Genomic DNA, 25,796 nt, shown 5'->3' with positions numbered 1-25,796 from the left:
CTAAGTTGGTTTAAATCCAAGCTTTGGTCATTATGAATGAAACTACTATAAACGTGTGTGCAGATTTTTGTGTGGACATAGTTTTAAAGTCATGTGAGTTAATACCAAGGATTGTGATTGCTGTGTATGGTTTAGTTTAATAAGAAATTGTCAAACTCATCCCAGTGGCCTTTGCACACCCACCAGCAGTGAATGTGAGTTCCTGTTGCTTCACATTCTCAGAAGTATTTGGCATTATTAAGGTTATGGATGTTAGCCATTCTAATCGGTGCATCAATAATCTCATCTTAAAAGTGCAATTTCTTAATGTTGTATGATCTTAAGCATCTTTTCAGATGCTTATTTTCCATAGGTAGACCTGTGGGAGTTTTCCAGAACTTTGCCCATTTTTAAATTGGGCTGTTTTCTAATTGTTGAGTTTTAAGAGTTCTTAGTATGTTTTACATGCCGATCCTTTATCAGATGTTTTACTAGTTTTCCTCATACTCTGGATTGTCTCTTTCTTGTCTGTTAATGAAGTTCAACTTACCAAGTTTTTCTTTCATTGATCATGTTTTTAGTGTGGTTCTTAAAAAGTCATCTCCAAGCCAAAACCGGTTTGGCTCAATGGATAGAGCGTCGGACTGCAGACTGAAAGGTCCCAGGTTCGATTCTGGTCAAGGGCATGTACCTTGGTTGCGGGCACATCCCCCGTACGGGGTGTGCAAGAGGCAGCTGATCGATGATTCTCTCTCATTGATATTTCTAACTCTCTATCCCTCTCTCTTACTCTCTGTAAAAAATCAATAAAATATATTAAAAAAAAAAAAAAGTCATCTCCAAAATACTGGGCGGCCAAAATGAGTAAGATACACTCCAGGGGTCAAGATCAATTAGGGGACTGTGAATTACTTAATAGAAGCTCATCAGTCATGCAGTTTTGTGGAAACAGCATGGTCCAGCTCTTAAAAATGCTCCTGCCTTCTGGGGCAGCTGATGCCAACACGTACCCAAGGACACACCTGTCCCCTTTGGTGTCAGCTGCCGGTATCTTTTTCTTAGAACTCAGATCTGGCCAAGAACTCAGCCAACTATTTACTTAAATGAAGATACAGTGCATTAAATCACATCAGGACAAGTGAACACGTATGTACAAAATCTTTATAAATTCACGTTTTGCCAAAAGTGTACAAGCAGTCTCGATTCACTGGGACAAAAATGAATATTCTTGTTCTCCACAGGTCGCGGGATGAAACTGTGCAATTCAGAGAAGCTATTCTAGAACCTGAACTAGGTTGGAAAACAGCACTGTGTCACGTTAAAAACGACACACATGGTGAACATGTTAAATACCGGCTGTAAAACACGTTATACCTAACAACAGTACTAACCTGCTTGCTAAATAAGGCTCTGATTTATACGATGCACAAAATTTCCAAAACCGGTTTGACATCTCTACTTATAAATTAATTCACAGGACTCGTGTAGCTGCTTTTTAGCGTCCGGGTATTAGCAAAAGTAACACAAAATGACCCCTGTGCAAGCAACAGATTTACCTTCCTTCCTAAATGAAAACATCAGGTTAGATTAGATTAAAACTTGTTCCCCTCTCCTCAAAAAAAAAAAATAAATAAAAATCTCTGACATTAACGAGGAAGGATTTTTTTTTATCAGTCCCCAACATCTCTTGCTGTGGCCTCCTGCTGTGACTTCCTAACCTCAAGGAACTCAGGGCCTGGCATGTGTTTTATTCCCAGGAATGGATGCAGAGGGAAAGGGGAGCCATTGGAGAGAGGGGGAGGGGAAGAAGGGGCAAGAAGGCCCAGGGTGCTCCTCCCGAGCTCACGGCTGAGGTGGCAGGACTCAGGGCCCGTGAGCCAAGTATAGGTACCTCCTGCACCAGGCTTCTCAACATCACTGCCCATTTGGGTAACTGGTTGGCAGATAGCTGCTGGGCATGTCACACAGAGATCGGAGGCCTTGAACAATGCCTCCTTGGCCAGGTTTTACCCGTTGGTGGAAGAGAATGGAGCAGAGAGCGAACATAGTAAAGATCCGCTCTCCTCTCTCAATCTTCCAAACCTCACGCCCTGTGTCTGAAACACACTTTTAAAATGGCTGTTCTCTCTCCTCGCACGCGTGGAAGAAATCAAGCTGCAGGAAAGAGAGGCTCCAAGGAGGCCTGCAGCGCAGAGAAAATGGGGTCACCCGTGAAAGGCAAAATGTTGCATTTTAGTTCAGTATCATGCCGGTGTCTCCATACCTCTTAAGGCCAAATCTGGTCTTCCCAGGGAGCGTTAAACTGTTTCCGCCCATTTCCTACTTGGAAACGAGTGGGAGGAGAAAGGGTCAAAAACCTCGAATGACTGAAGGCGAAGCAGCCTCATGTCTGTGTATCAGGCTCAGCTGGGATTACGTTTTAAAGGAGGAACCCTGACCTAGAGTTAAGATTTTTCTCACATATGGGAACCATCTAAATGTTATGCTGTTAATGTAGCTTAGTGTTATTAGGCTGTACTTGTCTTAGACCAATATTGGGTAAGATGGATATTAAAAAAAATAAAAGGCCTCCTGACTTCCCTGCTAACCAGGAGAGAGGTGGCAACAATTCAAGTGTCAATTTCCCTTTCCTGGGAAGAGGTTTTAAAAAAAAAACTTTGCTGCCCTCAGAACTCTGTCAGTTTCTTGAGAAATCCACATGGCATTCTAATCAGAGCTAAAATGTAAGAGCAGGAAACATATATACAAAACTGGGCACTCCTTCAAGACAGGAACTCTTGCTAACGCTGGGAAAATCACTTACACAGGGAGAGCCCCTTCCTGGGTGAGTGAGGCAGGGGTCTTCAAACTGCGGCCCGCGGGCCACATGCGGCCCGCAGAGGAGTCTGATCCTGCCCGCCAGGTTTTTTGGGCAGTGAGCGCAGCCGAGGTGTTACAGTAGGAATTAGTAGTTCATATAGTCCGGCCCTCCAGCTCTCTGAGGGACTGTGATCTGGCCCCCACTTTAAAAAGTTTGAGGACCCCTGCTAGAGAATCAGGATGTGGCATCACAGGTGCGTGCTTTATTGCCAGACACAGTGCAGCGAGGAGGAGCCAGGCCCTGCATCCGCACGGGGACCGCGTGCTCAGGTGCTCTGCTCACCTGGAGGTTTGCCACAGGGGCAACCACCCGGCTTTGCGAACTAGCCTTTCTCCTCAGAGCGCAAAACCACCTGGCAAGCGTAAAGGCAAATGTTTCCTTCCTTTCCATCGAGTTGGCTGCCTAAGAACTCAGAAGAACACCAGCCCGGACCCAGCCCCTCCCACCACGATGCAGTGCAAATCGTGCCGTCGCAAGAGGCCGCCGGAGAGGCTACACGTTGGTCTCCAGGCCCAGCAAACGTCCCATTCGCTCCACGTTCTTGTCGATGGTGGCCTGACACGTTATCTCCTTGGCGCACTCCATAGGAAACCAGCCTCTCTCTCCGTCTCGCAGTCTCTCCCCTTCATACCAGCCTGCGGGGAAGAACAGAGTCCCCATGAAGCAATGCGGAGTGTCTGGATGTCTTTTCACTGTGCCCGGCTCCAACAAGGAAGGGAGTTGGGTACCACGGATGAGGGGAGGTGGAGAGGGAGGTGGAACAGAGGGGATGATGGCTTCCAGGGGAATGAATGACATGATCAGAGGCGCCAAAGTGAGCAGCGGAGACAAGTAGGCGAGTTTGGGCCGAGCTGGGACAGAGGATGCATTGGAGAGAGCAGCAGGAAAAAACGATTGTCCGCCGAAACCGGTTTGGCTCAATGGATAGAGCGTCAGCTTGGGGACTGAAAGGTCCCAGGTTCGATTCCAGTCAGGGCATGTACCTTGGTTGCGGGCATATCCCCAGTAGGGGGTGTGCAAGAGGCAGCTGATCGATGACTCTCTCTCATCGATGTTTCTAACTATCTATCTCTCTCCCTTCCTCTCTGTACAAAATCAATAAAATATATTTTAAAAAAAAGAAAAAAGAAAAAAAAAAAAAGAAAAAACTATTGTCCACAGATGAGAAGAAAGGAAGAAGAACGTTTCATAGTTCCTTTCAAATAACAAACCAAGGGACTGCATCCCTTTTCAAAAACACGTAAGAGGCAGAAAGTGTAGAAAGAGGAGAGGCTGGTGCACGTGAGAAAACAAAAGGCCAAGCCCTAACCGGTTTGGCTCAGTGGATAGAGCATCGGCTGGGGACTCAAGGGCCCCAGGTTCGATTCTGGTCAAGGGCATATGCTCAGTCCAACATGCAGGAGGCAACCAGTCAATGATTCCCTAACATCATTGATGTTTCTATCTCTCTCTTCATCTCCTTTCCTCTCTGAAATCAATGAAAATATATTTAAAAAATAAAAAGGGGGGGGGGGGGGAAATGGAGCCAAAACTGGTTTGGCTCAGTGGGTAGAGCATCAGCCTGCGGACTGAAGGGTCCGGGTTTGATTCTGGTCAAGGGCATGTACCTTGGTTGCAGGCACATCCCCAGTAAGGGGCGTGCAAGAGGCAGTTGATCGATGACTCTCATTGATGTTTCTAACTCGTATTTTTCTCCCTTTCTCTCTAAAAAATCAATTATATATAATATACATATATATATATAATATAATATATATATCTTTAAAAAAGGGATATGGAATATGCTCATGAATAACGAAAAGCAGACTCCTTGGTTCTTCACACCCTGAACGCTGGATTGCCCGCCCGTAAGAACACCTGCACTCACCATCGCTGACACGTTGATAAATGAGGACCACGTCGGCCACCTGCAGGGAGAGCTCGTCGGGCTGCTTGGCGGTAAACGATCTAATGATTTCAACCTGGGTCAGCGCTAGGGAGAAAAAGGAACACACTGAGCTTCCAGCAGCAGAGGGAAGACAGAACAGGTACACACCAATAGCGTTCTCAGTCTTTCTGTGCAGCTCGGGGCCGGCATCCACAGAAACAAGTCAGGCTTCTAGGAAGAAGCAGGAAGTCTTTCCCAAGAGCTCTCATCCTGGGCTAAGAGCTTTCTAACTCAGAAGCTCCGAGTCCAGAGAGGCCCTTTAGGATGTAGGAATCCCCTACAGAACAGCCTTGATAAAGGAGCATCACATAATGGGGCAGAAAACAGCCATAGGCACCGGGGAAACCGAGATAAGACAGGTTAGGTCAATGCCAAGGACATGCAACTGATGATGTAATCCACAGCGTGCCCGGCCCTCCAGACTCTCACCCAAGGTGCTGTCCCCATCAGTAGCAGCACATGAGAGATGCCTGAGGTTTAGAAATAAAAAGATCTCCAACCAAGAGTTAGAAAACATTTGGAGTTTCCCTGTTATGCCAAACTGTAATAAAGCCATTAACGTCAGTGACTCAGTACTGACAGACGAGACTTCTTAGGTTTTTTTTAATACAGAATTTGATTCTATGAACTTTTATTCTAATCCATCCCTTCAGCTTTGGCTCTACGCTTAAAGCTATGACTTCCGAGAGTTCCCGGACAAACAGCGTTGCTGCCCTTTATTCTCTGGGTTTGACCTTGCAGCTAGAACCACTCAGAGAAGCACAATGTCAGCGTGAAGGCGCTAATGCACCACCCTGGACCGCACCAGCTCCTAGTTCTCTAGAAGAATGAAATACACTTTGTTATTACGATCACTTCAATTAAAAAAAAAAAAGGCCAAAAGGAATGGTAAAGCCATTTTCTTTAAGGTTAAAAATAGATTTCAGCTTAGATTTAGACAGTCAGTATGGCTGCAACATGCAACCAATGGCCCTAAACCACAGCTAAAAATGCAAGGCCTTTGCAAGTCTATGCAGAGCTTTCAATGGATATTACTTAATTCCACCTTTCCAATCACCCGGTGCTGGGCTAGTCTATATATCATGCTGCCCCCGATGCAGAAGGTCAAAGTGGCTCGGTGTGGATATGCCACACTGTACCCCATTTATACAACAAAGAACTGCCCCTTGGATTTGAGTTCGGAGTCCCGGACTTCCAGAGCAGGGATCACCTAGCTCTGATGTAGGACAGGCAGCAGGAAGGAAAGAAACCTGGGGGAGACCATGAATACCCTAGCGTCCAGCAGGGGGCAGAGCCCCTCCACGGCCTGCCTTTCAGCACAGCCAGCCCAGGAGTTACTTACAGGTCCGGTCAGGAGGCTGCTTCCCGCTGCTATGTCCCAGGGCAGTGATCCAGCGGGCTCGCTCGCTCCTAAACACACAGGGCAGACAGAGTCAGTTGAGAGACGCAAGGTGTTTACCGAGAATGAAGAATACAAAGCCACTTCCCAAATAGGGGAGAGATGACAGAGAGAGGTATGGGGCTGACCTTCACAACCAAGGTAGGAGGTTTAAATGGTTATCTGGGACACTTAAACTGTTTTTGAATGAATTTGGTTAGCTGTTGATGAAGTGGCACTTCTCACTTGACAGTCTGACCTTTCATAAAGAGCTGATGACACTTACATATTGCAATCACCAGAAGATGTTCAGCAACTCATAATGTGAATTAAACATTTCAAAAAATTAAATTTCCTTAAAAAAGAAAAAAAAAATACCACTAAGGCAGTCTCCCTCCATGCCCCCCCCACCCCCACTTAAACCTTTTTGTAAAAGATGAGAAACTTGATTTATTTAAAGCTGCTTTGTTCCCCCTTTAACTAATATTGCCAAATATGAGATTTATTGAGACAGAAAATTTTGACCTTTTTTAGTCTGTGCTCAAATGCTTATTAATACAGCTTAGTGAGTACAGCCAAAACTCATTCAAGGCAGAAAACAAGCAAGACTTTTTCTACAACAGTAAGCTATATTTACATGAAACAAGATAATTACTTAATGAAAGGATCAAAAGTTTCATATAAGTAAGCACTACTCCATAATACAGTTCATGGCCTGGAAAAGCCCCACACACCCATACACACTTTCAAATCTCTTAAGAAGCATTTATTAAGTCCACACGACGTGGCAGACACAATGGACATCCATCCATTATATCATGCTCAACCACTGAGAAAGATGGGTCAGAAAGGCCGGTGAGAAAGATGAGAATACTAAGTTCTAACATCCAAGATTTCAACCAAGGTCAATTGCTTCTTGGGCTACTCTACCTTCTTACCTTCTTCATGTTCACTACTTGAAAAACAATTTTCCCCTCCCATCATAGCTTGCATCTAAGAGATGCTTCTTTCTCATTAACACCCCATTTTTAAAAATATATATATTTTGATTTATTTCAGAGAGGAAGGGAGAGGGAGAGATAGAAACATCCATGATGAGAATCACTGATCGGCTGCCTCCTGCACGCCTGCTCCTGGGGATGGAGCCCGCAACCCGGGCATGTGCCCTACCTGGGAATCGAACCATGACCTTCTGGTTCATAGGTCAATGCTCAACCATTGAGCCACACCGGCCGGGCTTTGCCACCCCTCTTCACCCCCATGTTCATCCAGCCTCCATCCAGACAGAGCAGCCGTTTTCCAGGCTAGAACACGTCACGTTGCTCCACGCCTTTCCTACTGGCTCTTTTCACTCTCACATACAACCTTCCTGCTGTTCTACCCAGCTAGACCTCTCATAATTGCTAGGTAAAAATTTCAAATTGAAGAACACACATAAAATAAAACACGGTGCTGATCTTGCGTGTAAATAGCTTTGTGAGTTTCCTTAGGTTTACCCATGTACACGTGCTACCAGGTCAGTAGACGCGCGCCAGATTTCATCCCTTTTTAATCACCTCCCGGAAATGTAACCACTGTTCCGGCTTCCGCCAGCAGGAGCTGGTGCTGCCTCTCCTGTTCTGTACGAAAACGGAATCCCATGCTGTGTCCGCGTTTGTATCTGACTTCTTCCGTTCCACACCCCACTCCCTCTTGAAAACACAGCCTCACCTCTTGCAGGCAGCTTCCTCTGAGGCGTGCACCCACACCTCATCCCCATCCCAGTCTGACCCTCCTGTCCCCACACTCCCCTCTGCACACTCCTGGTCCTCATGAAAGCAGGCATCACATCTACACAGCTCACCGCCTGGCACACAGCAGGGACTCGGCAAACACGTGCTGACCTACGAAATCATGTATCACTCATCTCACACAGATCCCCCAACATGTACTGACTTGCCTGTTTCTCTCACCAGGCCACACACTCCAAGAGGGTAGGAACTGGGCCTTGTTCTAAACAGTTTTACTTCCGTGACAGCACAGGGCTTTGTGCGTTTTGCAAGTACCATCTAATCTAGTCCTATCAAAAATCTTGGGGGAAAATACTGGCTGTGAGATCCTCCCTTCCCCCAAATGGTGGGCGGAGTTATGACATTACTGGCATCTGCCACAGAGGCATCCCCAAGACATTGAACCACCAATCAGTGCGTGCCGAAGTGCTCTCTGGAGCCCACCCCTTCCTGTTCCGTCCTGGATCTAACCCCTTCCTGTTCCTCCCCTCAAAAGGCTCCCCCAGCCCTCTGCGTGCTGCTCTCTCCATCTCCGTCTGTGGAGGCAGCCCCGCTGGGTCCTTTCTCCTCTCCCCCTCCTTTAATTCTGATTCCTCTACCTCCCTAATGAATCCCTCTCATTACCGGGGAATCCTTTAAAATGTCTTGATGGTCAGTTTCCTGCCCCTCAAACTTTACACTGGCATGATTAAGTGCATATTCCCAGAGGACAAAGCTGACGTTTGGAGCGTGACGTGCCTGCTCACAGTACAACGGCCAAGAAGCGGTCAGGCCGGCATGGCTCAGTGGTTGAGCATTGATCTATGAACCAGGAGGTCACCATTCAATTCCTGATCAGGGCATGCCTCCAGAACCTGCCTCCAGATGCAGGAGGCAGCCGATCAATGATTCTCTCTCATCATTGATGTTTTTATCTCCCTCTCCCTTCCTATCTGAAATCAATAAAAATATATTAACAAAACACACTAAGAAAACACACACACATGCCGAAGCTGGTTTGGCTCAGTGGATAGAGCGTTGGCCTGTGGACTGAAAAGTCCCAGGTTCGATTCCAGTCAAGGGTATGTACCTTGGTTGTGGGCACATTCCTGATAGAGGGTGTGCAGGAGGCAGCTGGTCGATGTTTCTCTCTCATCGATGTTTCTGGCTCTCTGTCCCTCTCCCTTCCTCTCTGGGCTCTCTGTCCCTCTTCCTTCCTCTCTTTAAAAAATCAATAAAATATATATATTTTTAAAAACAAACAACAACAACACACACACACACACACACACACACACACACACACACACACACAAACCCCAATTCCAAAAGTGCAGTTAGAAGGGAAAGCCAGGTGATCTGGGGTCCATGAGCTGGGATCCCCTAGTGGGCGCTCACGGCATAAGGAAAAGGCGGGAAGCGTGGACACCGCAGTGTGCGGACAGACAGACTTCTTTACAAGAGGAGGAGGAGACTGGATTCTGTGGGCTGGGGTGTCGGCAGTAACATACACAAACTTAAACAGCACTCCCCACGCTGCCCGGCTTTTCAAACCATTCAAAGGGCTTCAGGATGGTCTTTATCAGGAACACGAGAGCATCCTTTCCTTTAAAACAACCCCACGCAAACACTTCCATCTGTGATATCATCTCTTTGTGGGGTACCCATCTACTTTTTATTTATTTATTTTTTAACTCAGGCTCAACTGGAATTTGCAAAGCACCAAGGAAACTGAAAACAAAGCATCTTACGGGTGGAAGGGCTGTTCACCAAGAAAAAGCTAAAATGGCCCATCTGCGTTCTCGCTGCGCCCCGTCCACCAGCCAGCCCCCTCGGTGGCCCGCGCCGTGGCCTGTGCCGTGGCCCCCGCTGCTGGCGGCATCCTCCACGCCAGGTTTCCCTGGCATGGCTCTGCCCTGGCAGCCAGCGGCCGCTCTCAGCCGGGCCTCCCCTGCAGCCAGTTTCCAGAGGCCCAGATGAAACCCTTCTCCCCGGTGGCAGGCTGCCTGGATGCTAATGCACCGCAGACACGGGCGGCCCCTCGCAGGGGCTCTGGGGGACAGAACAAGACGCTCCTTGTTGCCCTGGCTGAAAGGGGCCCCTTCTTGAAATGGCTTCAATGGAATAGATGCTGTCAGAACCTCACGACTTCCCCCAGGGCCTCCAGGAGCCCTGCCAAGGCCCCCCCTTCCTTCCCCCACTCTTGTTCCCCCCCCCATCAGCTAGCAGAGAGCACAGTTCTCCTCTCCTTGTCCCCTCCTCCCCATCAGCTAGCAGAGAGCATAGTTCTCCTCTCACACAGGGGGGCGGCGCTCCATAAAAGATGACGGGAGTCTAAGAACAAGACAAACCAAATAAGAAACATAGATATCAAGTCCGGGGCTCACTCCAGACAGCTTTTCTCGGGGGACAGTTCATGAACTCATCAACATGAAGTCACAGGGCCCCCCACACCCAGTTCCCAGACTTGTCCGTTGGCCCAAAGTGTGAGAATCAACAGGGCTGCCCTCCCGGGGACCTGGGCATATCCACCTCTAAGGCTCCGCGGCCGTTCCTTTATCCACATCCACGGAACGCCGGCCTGTGCCAGGGTCTGTGCCAGGCTCAGGCTGCCAAGCGACTAAACAGGCTCTGCTGCTCTTCACAGGCCTCAGCGTGGAGCAGACGGAGCAGAAAACCAACCCCACGCAGAGCCATGGGCCTGGGCAGAGGGCTTTGCACGGCACACGTGGCCCAGAAAGGTGGAGAGGGTTGAGTTGAGAAGAGGCTCATTTCACATAGACATCTGTCCGTGCCATCCTTTCAAAACCCCCACGTTTCCCGTGCAAAGCGTGAACGGTGCAAGCACAGCCCCCTGAGACAGCACCTCCCCCTGCCTCAGACAGCATTCATGAAAAACACAGTCCATCAAAACTTAATTGCACCTGATTCGAAGATACAGCAGAGCTGGACTTCCCTTAAATGCGAGGCATCGGCTAGAAAAGACAGATACGTCCCGAGAAAGTGCAGAGGCGGCTTTGAAACGAAGAGGCAAGGCTCAGGATGAGGCTGAACGGAACGGAATGCCCACCAAGGACCTGACCCCTGACCTGGTCCTCCTGACCTTTCCGTGGAGGCTGAGAGACCCCAGCGGCTGCCTCACCTTCCTTTCGTCCTTCTTACAATGGCATTTGATCAGATACCTTTGGGGTTCCTTCTCACGGCCTAGACTTTTACCTGTGGTGCCTTTGGAAATTCGTATATACCCATAGCCTTTGGTTAAAAGTCCCCCAAGCATGAGTAAAGAGCAAGACAGTGGCGATGCTGTTTTGTTCACTCTGACACTCAATTCAACTACCGTATTTTCTGGCGTATAAGACAACCCCCTAATTTTACAGTTGAAACATAGGTTTAGGCCTATATTCGCTATAAGACTACCCCCCACTTCCGAGACAACACCAGTTCTTTTTTTAATAGACCGCCTCTCTGATTCTGGCCAATCTGAGCAGGCTTTTTACTAGAACACAGTGTAGCTTCGGGTACAGAACATGTATAATTTGCATGCATAAAAAGCCTGCTGGATTGGCTGAGTTAGAAAGGCGGTCTATTAAAAAAAGAACTGGTGTTGCCTCGGAAGTGGGGAGTAGTCTTATACAGCGAATATAGGCCTAAACCTATGTTTTAATTGTAAAATTAGGGGGTCGTCTTATACGCCGGAAAATACGGTAGCTGAGTTCCATAAAGTGTTCTATGAAAGAAAACTCACAGGGTAGGAAGAAAAATGCTGTCACGATGCTGTGTGACCAAGCTGATGGAGCTGGACTCCAGCCAGAGCAAAATCATTCCCCTAGGACAGTGGTCGGCAAACTCATCAGTCAACAGAGCCAAATATCAACAGTACAACGATTGAAATTTCTTTTGAGAGCCAAATTTTTTAAACTTAAAATTTCTTCTAGTGCCACTTCTTCAAAATAGACTCGCCCAGGCCCTGGTATTTTGTGGAAGAGCCACACTCAAGGGGCCAAAGAGCTGCATGTGGCTCTCGAGCCGCAGTTTGCCGACCACTGCCCTAGCCCACTAAGGGTGCTAAAATTTAGGCTTTGTGACATACACTAAAGTGTAATTATTTCTTGTCATGTCTAATAGCTCATGAGACCTAGTCTAGTCCAGAATCCTGGAGTTCACCTGCGGTGGGTCAATTGTTTCCTGGATAAGGAAAGATCCGTACTATCACCTGCCCTCCTCCTTCACTGGGGTCAGTAACGAGGATCACAAACTATAATGAATTTTGATGAACTCAGTACAAGTAAAAGATCATTATTGGACATGGATTCAAGATTCAACAAGGAGAAAATACTCCGACCTATAATATATATATTTATTTTTTCCATGCCCATTGTCATCTCTAGATTGTGAATTTTCCCTGAAGGGTGTGTAAGAGTCTGTCAAACATACGATTTACAACTTTATTCCATACCATTTACTTCCTGTGGTTAATTAAATCATTAACATAAGCGGGAATAGCTCAAAAGACTCCCGGCAATCCATGCGCCTTTGTCGGCAGGCCCAGGAGTTGGCTGTCTGCACAGCTAACAGGACCAATCCCATCCATTAGGCTCCCAGTTCTTGCAAGAGAGAAATAGTGAGAAAGTTCTTTGACGACCGTGAGAGATGATTATATCGTATCTTTAAAAATAATGGGTGAAGCAAGTTTGTGTCCACCACTGAGTACCTCCTGGCATCCGTCACTATGTACACTAGGTCCACATGCCATCCAAATTCCACTGCGGACAAAGGATGCCAAGGACGCCACTTGCCATGGCCCCTGGTCTGTGCCAGCAGCAGCTGTCTGGGCTTCATTTGAATGAAGGCAGACAAAGGGGGCTCTCCGGCTCCCACATTCCTCTTGAAAGGCCCAGAGGGAAAAGAGAGGACAGTAGTAAAACATTCTTCCTTTGTCCTTTCATAAAGGGTGAGCTTCTGTAATTTTCACAGACTACTGTCTCATTAACAAGACAATGACTTAAGATCTTTAACAGGCAAACAGATATAGCAGTATACATGGCCTAGATGTACATCCTAAAAAATAAGTGAATAAAATAAAGCTTAACCATCTCCTTAATGAGCAAACATTGTAAAACACGTGGAATATAGAGAAAATTTCCTCCAGCACCAAAAGGAGGACCCTGAACAGAGACTGAGAGAGAGAGGCAGTAGTTACATGTGGCTACTACTCTGCCTTCCTTTGGATAAAGAAAAGCTAACTGTATTCATTGTGGGTCAATTCCAAAAATATTTATCAGGAACTTGCTATATACAAAGTGATACAAGGGCAAAACCAGAGCTGAGTGTGGAATTTAGTCATAACTCCATGCAGAATGGATTAGAGAGAAGATGGTTAGGCGGTTCAGAAGATAAGTGGCCTGTGGGGTGTCCTAGGAGGAGGCAGTGGAGTGGAAGCACATGGAAAGCTGCAGGAGACCTTAGTACAGGAAGGGTTGGTTGGTGATGGATCTGTGCAGGTTGGGAGCATCAGAAATGACACCAGGTCTCCAGACCGGGTAACTGGAAACGGGTCAAGACACGTGCATACTGGGGAAAGTGGTCGGTAATGGTGATGCCTGGCTTCAGACAGGTTGCATTTCTGAAGGCAAAGTGAAGAGGGATGGAAGGATGTGGACATAAAACTAAAAAGAGATTCTTTGAGAGAGAATCTCCAAAAGAGGTTAGCCTCGGTCTGATGGTCAACATTCAATGGCCTTAGAAGACTGACTGGGTGTGATAACTAGGAAGCCATGGCTAATTTTGGATGGGGCGGCCTCAGCAGGGAGGCAGAGGAAGCCATATAGAAGATGGTTAAGGGGTAACTCCATCTAAAGTACCAAAAATCCAAAGCATCACTGACCCCCCTCTTTCACGCAGGGCCATCCAACTCATAGTAAGTCAGTCCTGTTGTCTCTGTCTCTTAAATGTAATATTTCCATCTTCCTTTATACACTGTGGCCCAGGGCACCACTCTGAAGCCCCTTGACCCCTCCAAATGACCCGAGTTGCTCTCCCCATAGAAATTTCTACCTCCCCTCCAGTCTCCCAGGGATCCCCCTACCATGGCTTTTGAGGCTCTAGATTAGTGTTTCTCAAAATATCTGTGGTGAAGAAATGGCCCTCACCACCCAATCCATTGTGAACCAAGTGTTTTCAGAAATCCAATTAAAAAAGAATTACTGGTCAAATAATTACATGCTTTGATGCTAAAGAAATGTCAAATTACTATACATTTTGAACCTCTATCCTCATGCCAGGTTGGTAATGTTTGGAGATTAAAGCCCACAGAATGCCCTGGAATAGCTCTGCTCCGAAATGCTCTGGCCTCCGCCGGCCTCTTGACCACCCACCCTATCTCCGGTTTATTCTTATCTACCTGCATTCATTATGTTCAAGCCAAGTTTGACAACAGCAAACTCGTTTCCTTAGGGGTTTTTGCACTCGCCATTTCCTTTGCCTAGAACATTCTAGCTCTGCATTTTTCCTGTGGGTTAACTTCTTCTTGCCACTCAGGGCTCTCAGTTCAAATGTCACCTCAGAAAAGTCTTCCTGCACCATCTAACTTAGAGCACAAGACCCAGCACTCAACATCCACTCCCAATCCCATTGCCTGGCTTTGCAGTCCTCACTGCATTCACTTTGACTTTTAATTGGATCAAGCAGAAATACTTTCCCACTGCTCCAGCTCATTGTAGGCCGCTTGCCCAAGCTGACTGCCCAAAGTTCACTGCCATCCAGTCACCCTCCTGGAGGACCGGAAGAACACAGATGTAAGTTGCTCACAGGAACAGAAGCCCAAAGGGCAGGGATCTGGTCTCTACTGTCCAAGGCTACATCCCAGCCCTTAGAGTAGCTCTTGAAAGGATGCCCATTAAAACCCTGAATTAACAGGGGGAAATGAAGACTACACTCTCAAGAAGTTCAGCTGTAATAGGAAGGAGAGATTTAGGGGTAGAAGATGGGCAAAACAGAGAACAAAGGAGCCCAGTCACTGTGACTCAGTGGTTAAGTGTCAACCTATGAACTAGGTGGTCATGGTTAGGTTCCCAGTCAGGGCGCATGTCCGGGTTGCAGGCTCCATCCCCAGCAGGGGGCGTGCAGGAGGTAGCCAATCAACGATTCCCTTTCATTATTGATGTTTCTATCTTTCTCTTCTTATCCCTTTCTCTCTGAAATCTATCTATATATATATATTTAAACAATATACTTTATTGATTTTTTTTTACATAGCAAACTCTTTTATTTTATTTTATTTTATTGATATTTTACAGAGAGGAGGAAGGGAGAGAGATAGAGAGCTAGAAACGTCGATGAGAGAGAGACATCGACCAGCTGCCTCCTGCACACCCCCTACCAGGGATGTGCCCGCAATCAAGGTACATGCCCTTGACCGGAATCGAACCTAGGACCTTTCAGTCCGCAGACCGATGCTCTACCACTGAGCCAAACCGGTTTCGGCACTTTATTGATTTTTTAAAGAGAGGAAGGGAGAGGGATAGAGAGTTAGAAACATTGATGAGAGAAAGTCATCAATCAGCTGCCTCCTGCACGGCCCCCTACTGGGGATGTGCCCACAACCAAGGTACATGCCCTTGATTGGAATCAAACCCAGGATCCTTCAGTCCGCAGACTGACGCTGTATTCACTGAGCCAAACCGGTCACGGATATGGCAGTATATTTTAAAAAAAGAAAACTAAAGAGAAAAATGAATTATCAAGAGTGGCACAGAATGAATTACCATGAGCAGCCCTGACAGGTGTCTTCAGAGAGGGAAGACTTGGTCTGAGCCCTGAGAGGGGATGCAGGTGGTAATTCAAGGAGGTCTGAAGAGGACATTACAGGAAGAGGGAAAAACACAGGCAAAGGAACAACAACAAAAAGTAGTTTTAAGCAGAAAATAATTTTTCAGAGACATATATTCAGCATTTTTTAAAATATATTTTTATTGATTTTTTACAGAGAGGAAGAGAGAGGGATAGAGAGTTAGAAACATCGATGAGAGAATCATCGATCAGCTGCCTCCTGCATGGCCCCCTACTGGGGACGTGCCCACAACCAAGGTAAATGCCCTTGACCAGAATCGAACCTGGGACCTTTCAGTCTGCAGGCCGACGCTCTATCCACTGAGCCAAACTGGCTTCGGCATGAACCCTAATCTTTTTCAAATTGAAGAATTAGTAGCCAAAGGATACATGTGACCTGCCTGGGTTCTACAATTACTCAAGGCCAACGTGGTGGTGAAAACCTTGTTTTCTCAACTGGGATTGCTAAGGAACTACATTAACCATGTACAAAAGAGGAAAAACATAAAAAATATATACACTCCTATACATTTTGCAAATCTTAGAAACAAAGAAAACATGATACATAGACCCAAACTTAGATTGATCAAAATCAAGTAACACAGAGATGACCTGCACCATTTCCAATTATGGCATATACCAATTTACCAGATCTTTTTTTTTTTTTTTTAAATTTCTCACCCAAGGGTATGTTTATTGATTTTAGAGAGAGAGGAAGGGAGAAAGGGAGAAACATAGACGTGAGAGAGAAACATGGATTGGTTACTGGGGATTGAACCTGCAACCTACGTATGTGCCCTGACCTGGAATTGAACCCCTCAACCTTTTGGTATACAGATGATGTTTCAACGAACAGAGCCCAGGGTCAGGTTGCTAGACTTTTAAGTAGCCTATTGTTTTTAAAGGAAAGTGCATATGGCAGTAATATATTTTCCTTCAAAACCACATCCGTGTGCTAAAAGTCTTTGTCTAGTTATTTACTTTTGAACTGTTACTGAGTTGCTGGTGTGGGGTAGAGTGAGGGAGTCACTCCCTTTGTACCCAAGGAGACATCTGCCCCATGCCCTTTCTGGAATGTTCTCTTCCTATTAATTAAAGAACTACAAATATGAGTCAGACGCATGAGTTTGCTGGTGACACAACTAGATATTCTGAGAATATTTCTGACTGAGGAAATGAATATCCATTCAGCCCTTGGTATGAACAAAAGGCAGGTGGTGGTGGTGGGAGAGTAATGCTACGGAATGTCCCAGCAAAGGATCCGGGCTCGGTGCAACAAGAACTGCACACGGTTTACTTCCTGCTCTCTTCCAGGAACCCCAGAAACAGTGGTGGAGATGACATCAATTACAAAGCAGACAGCGGGGAAGAGCTCTGTGGTGTTGGCAAGGCCTGGATACAAAACAAACACTCCTTATAAACACAGAGAAGAGGAAAACACAAAGCAAATCCCACACACTTTCGCCATTACTAACGGCAAGTGATGAAAGGACGTCTCCAGTTTCTGAGAATGCTCCAGAACATCTGGACACGCACTAACCTCCATAGTGTTTAAGATGTTTTTGGTTTTTTTTTTTTATCCTTCCAGTCTTATAAAAATCCAAAGCTCAGACATTATTACACTCTCTCCTTAGGAGAGAGGCGCCCAAAGGAGGTCTCACACCACCTGTTGCATCACTTTTCAAACTGAAGGAATGCCCTCGTCAGCCTTGGGAAGGTGTCATCTGCTGGTCACCTGCACAGCCCAGCACATCCCACTCAAGTCCCCTCCTTAGTCCCAGGAAGTTCCAGGGCAATGAGGCAGGGAAGACGGATACCAGATGCTCTAAAACCCTCTCCCCACCGTACTCACTGTGTCTCAGCCCCTAGCAGCATTTCCACTTTCTCATTCGCGTGGTTACTAAGGACAGTCAGAGTGAAGAGGTAACTGGCAGAGTTCTGTCTTGAATAAAGCATCGTGGAACTGTTCTTCCCTGGAGACAAAGGAAGCTCTTCATTGTCACAAGATTCCACCAACAGCTGGTCCCTTAAGGAATAATCATTGACGTTATAACTTTCTTCACTATAAGGAAAAGAGAAAAGAACATGTCAGTAATTCAGTGGATAAGACTGCCACCTGTAATCCTGATGTGAAACAGGACTCTCATCACCACTGCTTATCTCTCTTCTTCTAATCAAGCCCAACAATTCTTCAACCTACCCATTTCTACAGGCCATTGACGCTACTACCTTTCTCCCATCCTTAAATCCTTCACGTCTTCTGGTTCATGCTTGGATTTCTTGGTGCCTGGTTATAATCACTCCTTGCATATACCCTCATCTCCTTGAAAAACTCCAACCTAGCTTAGATACAGCTTTTCCCTCTACTGTGAATATGTACGTTTGCAGTTGAACATGGGAGAGCTCAATAAATAACTGTTGAATAAATTGATAACTATGCAATACATTTAAGTCTAGTCTAGGAACAATGTCAAATGGCTCCCTTATTTAATCATAAACACAAATGGATGAACTTAGGGCAATGAAGAGAAAGGAAAAATTCCTATACTAGGAATTTCGGAACAAGCCATTTGCTCAAGATTTCTTGGAATTTCTTTTATTCAGTGCTGGACACCTGCCTGTCAATGACTCCCTTGTACTCTCCTTGAAAAACTGTATCTTTTCTAAAATTTAGCTTGGTAGAGTGTTCCCTCAGAAAGCAGAAAATACAGTTATTATATATCAAACAAAATACTGCCCTCTGGCAAGCCTTCTGTTGCTAGGGTAATAATCTGTATTAACTGGAAGCACACATGGCAACATTATCCCCAAAGCTCTCCTGAAACTAACTGCCTACAGACCCGCAAAGCCATACTCAGAACATACAACAGTATTGGTCACACCAAAATGAGGCTATCAAAGCTCACACTTCTTATAAAAGGAGGAAAGAGGATGATACACTTTACACACAACTAAGATTGAGTGTTTACAAGACCATGCTAACCAGCAACAAAGCAGTCAGTTTTTGGAAGAGCAGAAAACGTTTATAATATGTGTCTCAGGTATCTTGGACACGGATTTCATAGCCCAGGACTCGCAATAAAACAAGCAAGCCAGCAAAAGCAAAGCCCCAACAAGAGAAACAAGAAGATGAAGGGAGGCTTCCTTGTCATGGCCCTCTCTCTGCAGCTCCTTGTTACTCTGGATCCAAGTTAAAAAAGACTACCCCCGTTAGTCAAAGGCACTCAATTTCCAGTTAAAATAATTTGCTGCAGATGGAAAACTCCAACCAGCCTAATGTTGTGTGCCTGGGTGTTCAGGTAGTGCCTTAAACAATGACACCGAACAGGTATTCTTTGCATTCCCGAAGAAATAGGAGGCAAGGAAATGTATAATACATACTATGAAGCAGTCATTCAAGATGACTTGCATTCCAAAAAGTCTTTAGCATGAAGTGGTTTCACCGGTTGGTTAGTCCCCATTAGAAGCCAAGACCAAGAGTTTACAGGAAACTAAAGTAAACTAATACGAATCAACTACCTAAATCTTCTTTTGCCTCTTAAGTTTTAGAGTTTCTAATTTCCCCCGGTGTTTGCCTAAATACAAACAATAGCAGCTATTGTGTTTCATTGGGTGCTTTGAATCTTTGTCTTTGAGAGTAATTAGAGACAGAAGAAGGAGATCAACTATAATAGAATGTTTTTAATTGTTCTCTTCAGCGATAAGAACTACAAGACCATTAAGAGCAAGGGTGACTGCTGACCCAGTTTATGCTTGTTGTTCTCTCAAATATCCAGACTGGGTGATGAACTTTATTCAGAGCTTTGAGAGTTCACCTCCAGGTGACAGTTCCTACACACCTGCACATCTGTGTCATTGAAGAGACCTTATAAGGGAACTATCCCATTGTTTTGACTGCTGAGTCCAAAGTAGGAAGTAGGAAATGTTTGCCTTTTTTTAAAAAAAAATTGACTCAATAGCAATCATCCAATATCATCATTTTTTCTAGACCTGTACACTTCATCATCTCATAATAAATAACATCTACAACTTCACTACTCTTTTAATACATTTAATAGAAAAAGAACATGCTTTCATTCAACAGTAGTAACTTCTTTATCCTTGTCAGCGATTATTCAAACCCAATAAAACAAATATTGAAAAGCATCTTACTCTTGCTAGCTGGTTCACTGCTCATGCTCCCTCACACGTGCACACACACTTAATCTCCTAGAGCAGTGTTTCCCAAAGTGTTGGTATGCATACCCCCAGGAGTATGGGAAGAGTTTGGTGGGGGTACGCGTTGCACTGGAGTTTGGTCAGGATATGCACTGCACCGTGCTTAGCTGCACCTAATTCTACGTTCTCATGAGTACGAGGGGCACTCAGCATTACGAAAATTATAGAAGGGGTACACATATGTCAAAAGTTTGGGAAACACTGTCCTAGAGGTTCAAAGTAACCGCATTTCCCCTCCCCAGGCCTGCTAAATACTTAAATGCCTCCTCCTGATGTCAGTCAGCACCCACTATCGCTCTCATGCTGATACAGAGGATAACATATGTGTTAAACTATGTGCCTCAGCAGAAAGGAAGGGGGGAGAATCTATAGCCAGATGCAGCTATTTCCGACCCTAGCTCCCTCCCCTGCTTCCTCGCTCCTGCCCAGTGGGTGGAAAGCTGGGCTGGGAAAGAAGCCCCTTCCCGGAGGGAAGCTGATGCTAATCAGACTTCCCCATGTTTGTCTCTGGCGCTCGGCAAACATATGGTTTACATAGTCTCTGAAACAACTTGGACCACGAGTTAGGAAGTTAAATTGCTCAGAAACAGGCAAATGGAAAAACCACCTTCCCTCGCAGGGAGAAGTTTATATGGAGACTTCCTCTGATTGTCCTATACGTGCTCCAAGTTTACCAGCTGCGCATCAGGGCTGGCTGCTTTGTGCAAGCCGGTGCTCCTATCAGGTGCAGCGATCACGTCTACATAAGTCTGTTGCTCTGTGGCATAAACAATGATGGGTTTCCTGGTTAAAACCCCCTTCAAGTCCAGTAACCTTTGTTGACAACCCTTTCTTTTCCTTTTCTTTTTCCTTTTTTTTTTTTTTTTTTAAAAAAAAAACAAGATAAAGAACTATCCGTACAGAACAGGATATGGTGGTAAGTACATACCCCAATTAGGCTTCCCTCGGGAAGGCCTTCTTTTGTTGAGCAGATCAGATAGTTTTCGGTTCTACTAAATTCCACTTAACAGCGCGGGTTGAAAAACGATACACCTCACAGTGAACAGTGGCTTTCTTAAATCAAGGATTATGGAGCACTTTTACCCTTCTGTCTCATAAACATTTCTATAAAGGCTAGAATGATCTATGATGGGCATATATTTATGACTTTTAAATTAGGACATTTGAAAACTGCATAAACATGTGTTTTAAAACACCAAAACTACACACACACACACACACACACACACACACACAAGGGAGTATAGGATGATAGTCCAAACTGAGGATAGGAGTTATTTTGGGAAGAAGGAGGAGGAAGACGGAATAATAATAAAGGGATTTCAGGTTTACCTGTGGTATTATAGCAGGTTTTTGTTTAAAAAGCAGAAATCTGACAACTATGAAAAGAAGTTAGTATCTGTCAAATATGAATGCTAGGTATGTTAGTATTTGACAATTTTCTGTTGTTTGAAGCATTTCACAGTTCAAGGTACACATAAATTTAAAAATAGCAAATGCATAGATGTGAGAGACTACCATCACACCATGTGTCTGTGGACGCCGATGGGTGTAGCTTAAGTGACTACTGGACAATGTCATTGTTCCCTCATACAAACAACTGATTATTTGCAGATGAAATCCAGTAAAATGGTTGGGTTATAAAAGAGGCTCTTTTAAAAAAATATATATTTTATTTATTTTTTTTATGGAGAGGAAGGGAGAGGGATAGAAAGCTAGAAACATCAATGAGAAAGGAACATCATTGACCAGCTGCCTCTTGCACAACCCCTACAGGGGATGTGCCCACAACCAAGGTACATGCCCTTGACCGGAATCGAACGCAGGACCCTTCAGTCCGCAGGCTGATGCTCTATCCACTGAACTGAACCCGTTTCGGCCGAAACACTTTTTCACATGACTGTAGTTAATTTCAATTTTAAAGGTTGGTGTCTGATTGCGCAAACAAGTTTTTGGTGGAAATAATAAACAATTTTAAATAATAACTATAGCATAACAGCTAAGAATACAGACTTGCCGAAACCGGTTTGGCTCAGTGGATAGGGCGTCAGCCTGCAGACTGAAAGGTCCCAGGTTCGATTCCGGTCAAGGGCATGTGACTTGGTTGTGGGCACATCCCCAGTAGGGAGTTGCAGGAGGCAGCTGATTGATGTTTCTTTCTCATCAGTGTTTCTGGCTTTCTATCCCTCTCTCTTCCTCTCTGTAAAAAATCAATAAAAATATATTAAAAAAAAAAAAAGAATTCAGACTTGATTTAGGATGTCTGTAGAAAATCCCACTTCTATCATTCACTCTGTGGTCTGAGCAAGTGACTGATCCTCTCTGTTTTCAGTTTTCTCATCTGTAAAATGGGGATAATAATACCAATCTCTTTGGGTTGTTGTGAACATTCATTATCTGATTGTGTGTAAAAATCTTATAATCGTGCCTGGCTCACAGCCAGTAAATGTTAGTTATTAAACCGGGAAAAGGCGTAATTAGAGCTACCATAAATACTTCTGTTGAGAAATTAATAATTTGTCAAGTGCTCCAACCAGTAAAACAAGACATGATCTTGATCTAGAAACTGATTTCAAGCAGCTTTACTTGCCCAGCTTCTCAAAATAATTCTGAAGACTAACAAACATGCCACGCGCTTCCTAGTTCATTGTCAAGAAGATAATGAATAGTGGAGCTGAGGATCACGTTCATTGGTCAGATAAGGATCTGCTGTTTCTCTCTGTCACCAAAAAGGATGGCCAGTGACCCACAGCAGCACCAACAGGAGTGCCTATTCCTGTCACCACTGATCTTCAAATTCCACAGCCTGGGACCTTCCCAGCTGCCCATGCGATGCCCCGTACCCGCGGTCCTTGACAAAGAGAAGGCGGACAGGTCTGAGGAGCTGCTGGCACCTCACAGAAGCTTTCTCCCTGGCGTAACGAGAACTGAACTCTGAAGAGCAAGTAGACAGCTTCTTCAATGGATAACAAAGTTATTCCAAAGCACCACATTCCCATTTATTTTTTATTTATTTAAAAAAATATATATTTTATTGATTTTTTTACAGAGAAGAAGGGAGAGGGATAGAAAGTTGCAAACATCGATGAGAGAGAAACATTGATCAGTTGCCTCCTACACACCCCCTACTAGGGATGTGCCCGCAACCAAAGTACATGCCCTTGACCAGAATCGAACCCGGGACCCTTCAGTCGCTCTATCGAATGAGCCAAACCAGTTCTGGCCACATTCCCATTTAAGTTTACTTCTACCGACTTCTTTAAATAAAAGGGGAAAATATACTGAATTCATTTTTTCAGCCACAAAGGAGGGATGGGGAATGTTGTGAGGGATTTTGCAGGAAAATCACTGCTACCAGCCGAAACCGGGTTTGCTCAGTGGATAGAGCGTCGGCCTGCGGACTGAAAGGTCCTGGGTTCGATTCCGGTCAAGGGCAAGTACCTTGGTTGCGGGCACATCCCCAGTAGGGGGCATGCAAGAAGCAGCTGATCGATGACTCTCTTTGATGTTTCTAACTCTCTACTTTGTATTTCTCTTCCTTCCTCTCTGTAAAAAATCAATAAAAATATATTTTAAAAAAAAAGAAAAAGAAAAGAAAATCACTGCTACCAAATTATACACTATTCATAACAAAATAAGTCAATGGTTGTCCTTCACTCACTTGCCATCTGACGTGAGTTCCTGATGAGGAGGGAGAAGCACAGAGCTAAATGTATTTGTTCCTAAGGCCGGAGTTCAGAGGCCATACATCCAGGTCTGCCCCGAGAGCGCACCACAACCTTCAGATGTAGCCATGGCTACAGGTTTCAAACCGTTTTTTAACCAATCAAATAATTTAATCTTTAGCACAAGAAACACAATACTAGGAATAATGACACTCAGCCTCTATCAGTCAATTGGCAGAGACTATTCACTGCATTAAAATTTTATGTGCGCTATCTAATTTAATTCTTAAGGAAGTTTCATGACAGAGATGAGTTATTATACCCATTTTACAGATGAGAATACCGAGCCTCTGAGAGATTGAGAGCAGCATGCCCAAGGCCACATGGCCAGGATGGCAGCCCAGTTCTGTCTGAGTCCAGTCGCTGATATGATGCTTCTAGGTCACGGCTGCTTTCAACACTGAATGGCAACGTCAATACTTCTTACAGATTAGAGGGCACAATACCCTTACTACTCATCATACAGAGGAATCAAGGGTATGTGGGGAGGCCAGAGAAAAAGAGGGGGAGGGGAAAGGAAATGGGGGGCTCTCAGGTCTCCCCCACCCCAACTCATCATCTTAAATTTAGAAACCAATTATCACGGTGGTCAGAAATAGCCACGGTTTATGTTGCAGGAATAAAAACACTCTGAGCCGGTCTTACCACCTTTCTTTATCCAAGATCCTCTTAAAGTTAATTTCCTGAGGAAGGAGTCTATTCAGCAGAGGAAGAGAGACAGCGTGAGGGGACTCCAGCTTTCCATAATGGGAAAGGCTTCAAGTGGAAAAACTCAGAGTGGGGCCGGACCAGGGAGCGTGCACAGCTTCCACCCGTGGGGGCTTATTTGCCAAGGAAATGTAAGGGGTAACTTAACCCCCTGAACTTTTTATAGTGATCTGGTCATATCCTATTATAGAAAACCCTTTGTTTAAGCCCCAAGAACGTGTAATGTGCCGCAAAGTTCCAGTTATGTCAATATACGGAATATTTATGGAACAGGAACCGGAAAGTCTTCAATGTCTGCAGGAAGCAAACGCGATGAAAAGGAAACTTCCTTAGGCTCCGATGCTAGACTAGCTAAAGGTGGAGGAAAGAGCACAAATGCAATTTGGTGCTAGTTCTGGTTTTCTCCTACAACCTGTGGCATTATAAAAATACTCACGTAACACAAACCTGCTTTGGAAAAAGTGTCTGTCAAAACAAAACAAAACAAACAAAAAAAAAAGGTGTGAGTTCCTAGGATGTTTTCCCCAAGAACAGGGAATGGTGAAAATATTCTGCAAAAATGAAGTCAAGAAGTAATGAACATAGCCCGGCCGGTGTGGCTCAGTGGTTGAGCGTCGACCTATGAACCAGGAGGTCACGGTTCAATTCCCAGTTGGGGCACATTCCCAGGTTGCAGGCTTGATCCCCAGTAAGGGGCGTATAGGAGGCAACTGATTAATGATTTTCTCTCATCATTGATGTTTCTGTTTCTCCTTTCCTCTCTGAAATCACTAAAAAAGTTTTTTGGTTTTTTTTTTAAAGAAGTAATGAACATAAAGAAATTTAGAGAGGAAGCTCTAATTTCAGAAACACATGAGAATCCTGTCTTAATAATCTGGTTGTCTTCTATAGGTAAACCTCTAGAGGAGATAAGAAGCCATGGGATAAACGAAGCTCCAAAATGTTTTTGCCAAGCATTTATTTAAAATTTCACTTAAAAAATGGATATATAATGGAGCAGAATACAAGAATCACATGACTTCTAAAAATAAAAGAAATTTCAACCTGGCGGGTATGCTCAGTGGTTGAGCACCCACCTATGAAAGAGGAGGTCATGGTGCGACTCATGGCACAGGCCCGGGTTGGGGGTTCGATTCCCAGTGGGGTGCATATGAGAAGCAGAGAATCGGTGATTCTCTTTCATCATTGATGTTTCTACCTCTCCCTCTCCCCTCCTCTCTGACATCAGTAAAAATATATTTTTAAAAAACATTATTGCGCCGAAACTGGATTGGCTCAGTGGATAGAGTGTTGGCCTATGGACTGAATGGTCCCAGGTTCGATTCCGGTCAAGGGCATGTACCTTGGTTGCGGGCACATCCCTAGTAGGGGGTGTGCAAGAGGCAGCTGGTCGGTGACTCTCTCTCATCGATGTTTCTAACTCTCT

The 25,796-nt window shown here is 45.1% G+C and overlaps 1 protein-coding gene across 2 annotated transcripts in view; it reads right to left on the bottom strand.

Moving 5' to 3' along the window:
* Positions 1 to 1,122: 1,122 nt before the first annotated feature.
* The window catches only part of ARHGEF26 (Rho guanine nucleotide exchange factor 26), a 120,115-nt gene continuing 95,441 nt past the window's right edge, over positions 1,123 to 25,796 (bottom strand). For both annotated transcript variants that reach the window (XM_084873853.1, XM_084873854.1), the window contains 4 exons: positions 17,572 to 17,781; positions 6,109 to 6,176; positions 4,707 to 4,811; positions 1,123 to 3,474 (listed from right to left, as the gene is read on the bottom strand). In XM_084873853.1, coding sequence (XP_084729979.1) covers positions 3,332 to 3,474; positions 4,707 to 4,811; positions 6,109 to 6,176; positions 17,572 to 17,781 — 526 coding nt within the window. In that variant the 3' untranslated portion in view covers positions 1,123 to 3,331. The remainder of the gene's footprint in view (positions 3,475 to 4,706; positions 4,812 to 6,108; positions 6,177 to 17,571; positions 17,782 to 25,796) is intronic.

Source organism: Pipistrellus hanaki (genome assembly GCF_964339955.1).
Source record: "Pipistrellus hanaki genome assembly, chromosome: 2".
In the NCBI taxonomy this organism is placed as follows: Eukaryota; Metazoa; Chordata; class Mammalia; order Chiroptera; family Vespertilionidae; genus Pipistrellus; species Pipistrellus hanaki.
This window is presented reverse-complemented; position numbering and strand designations above follow the sequence as displayed.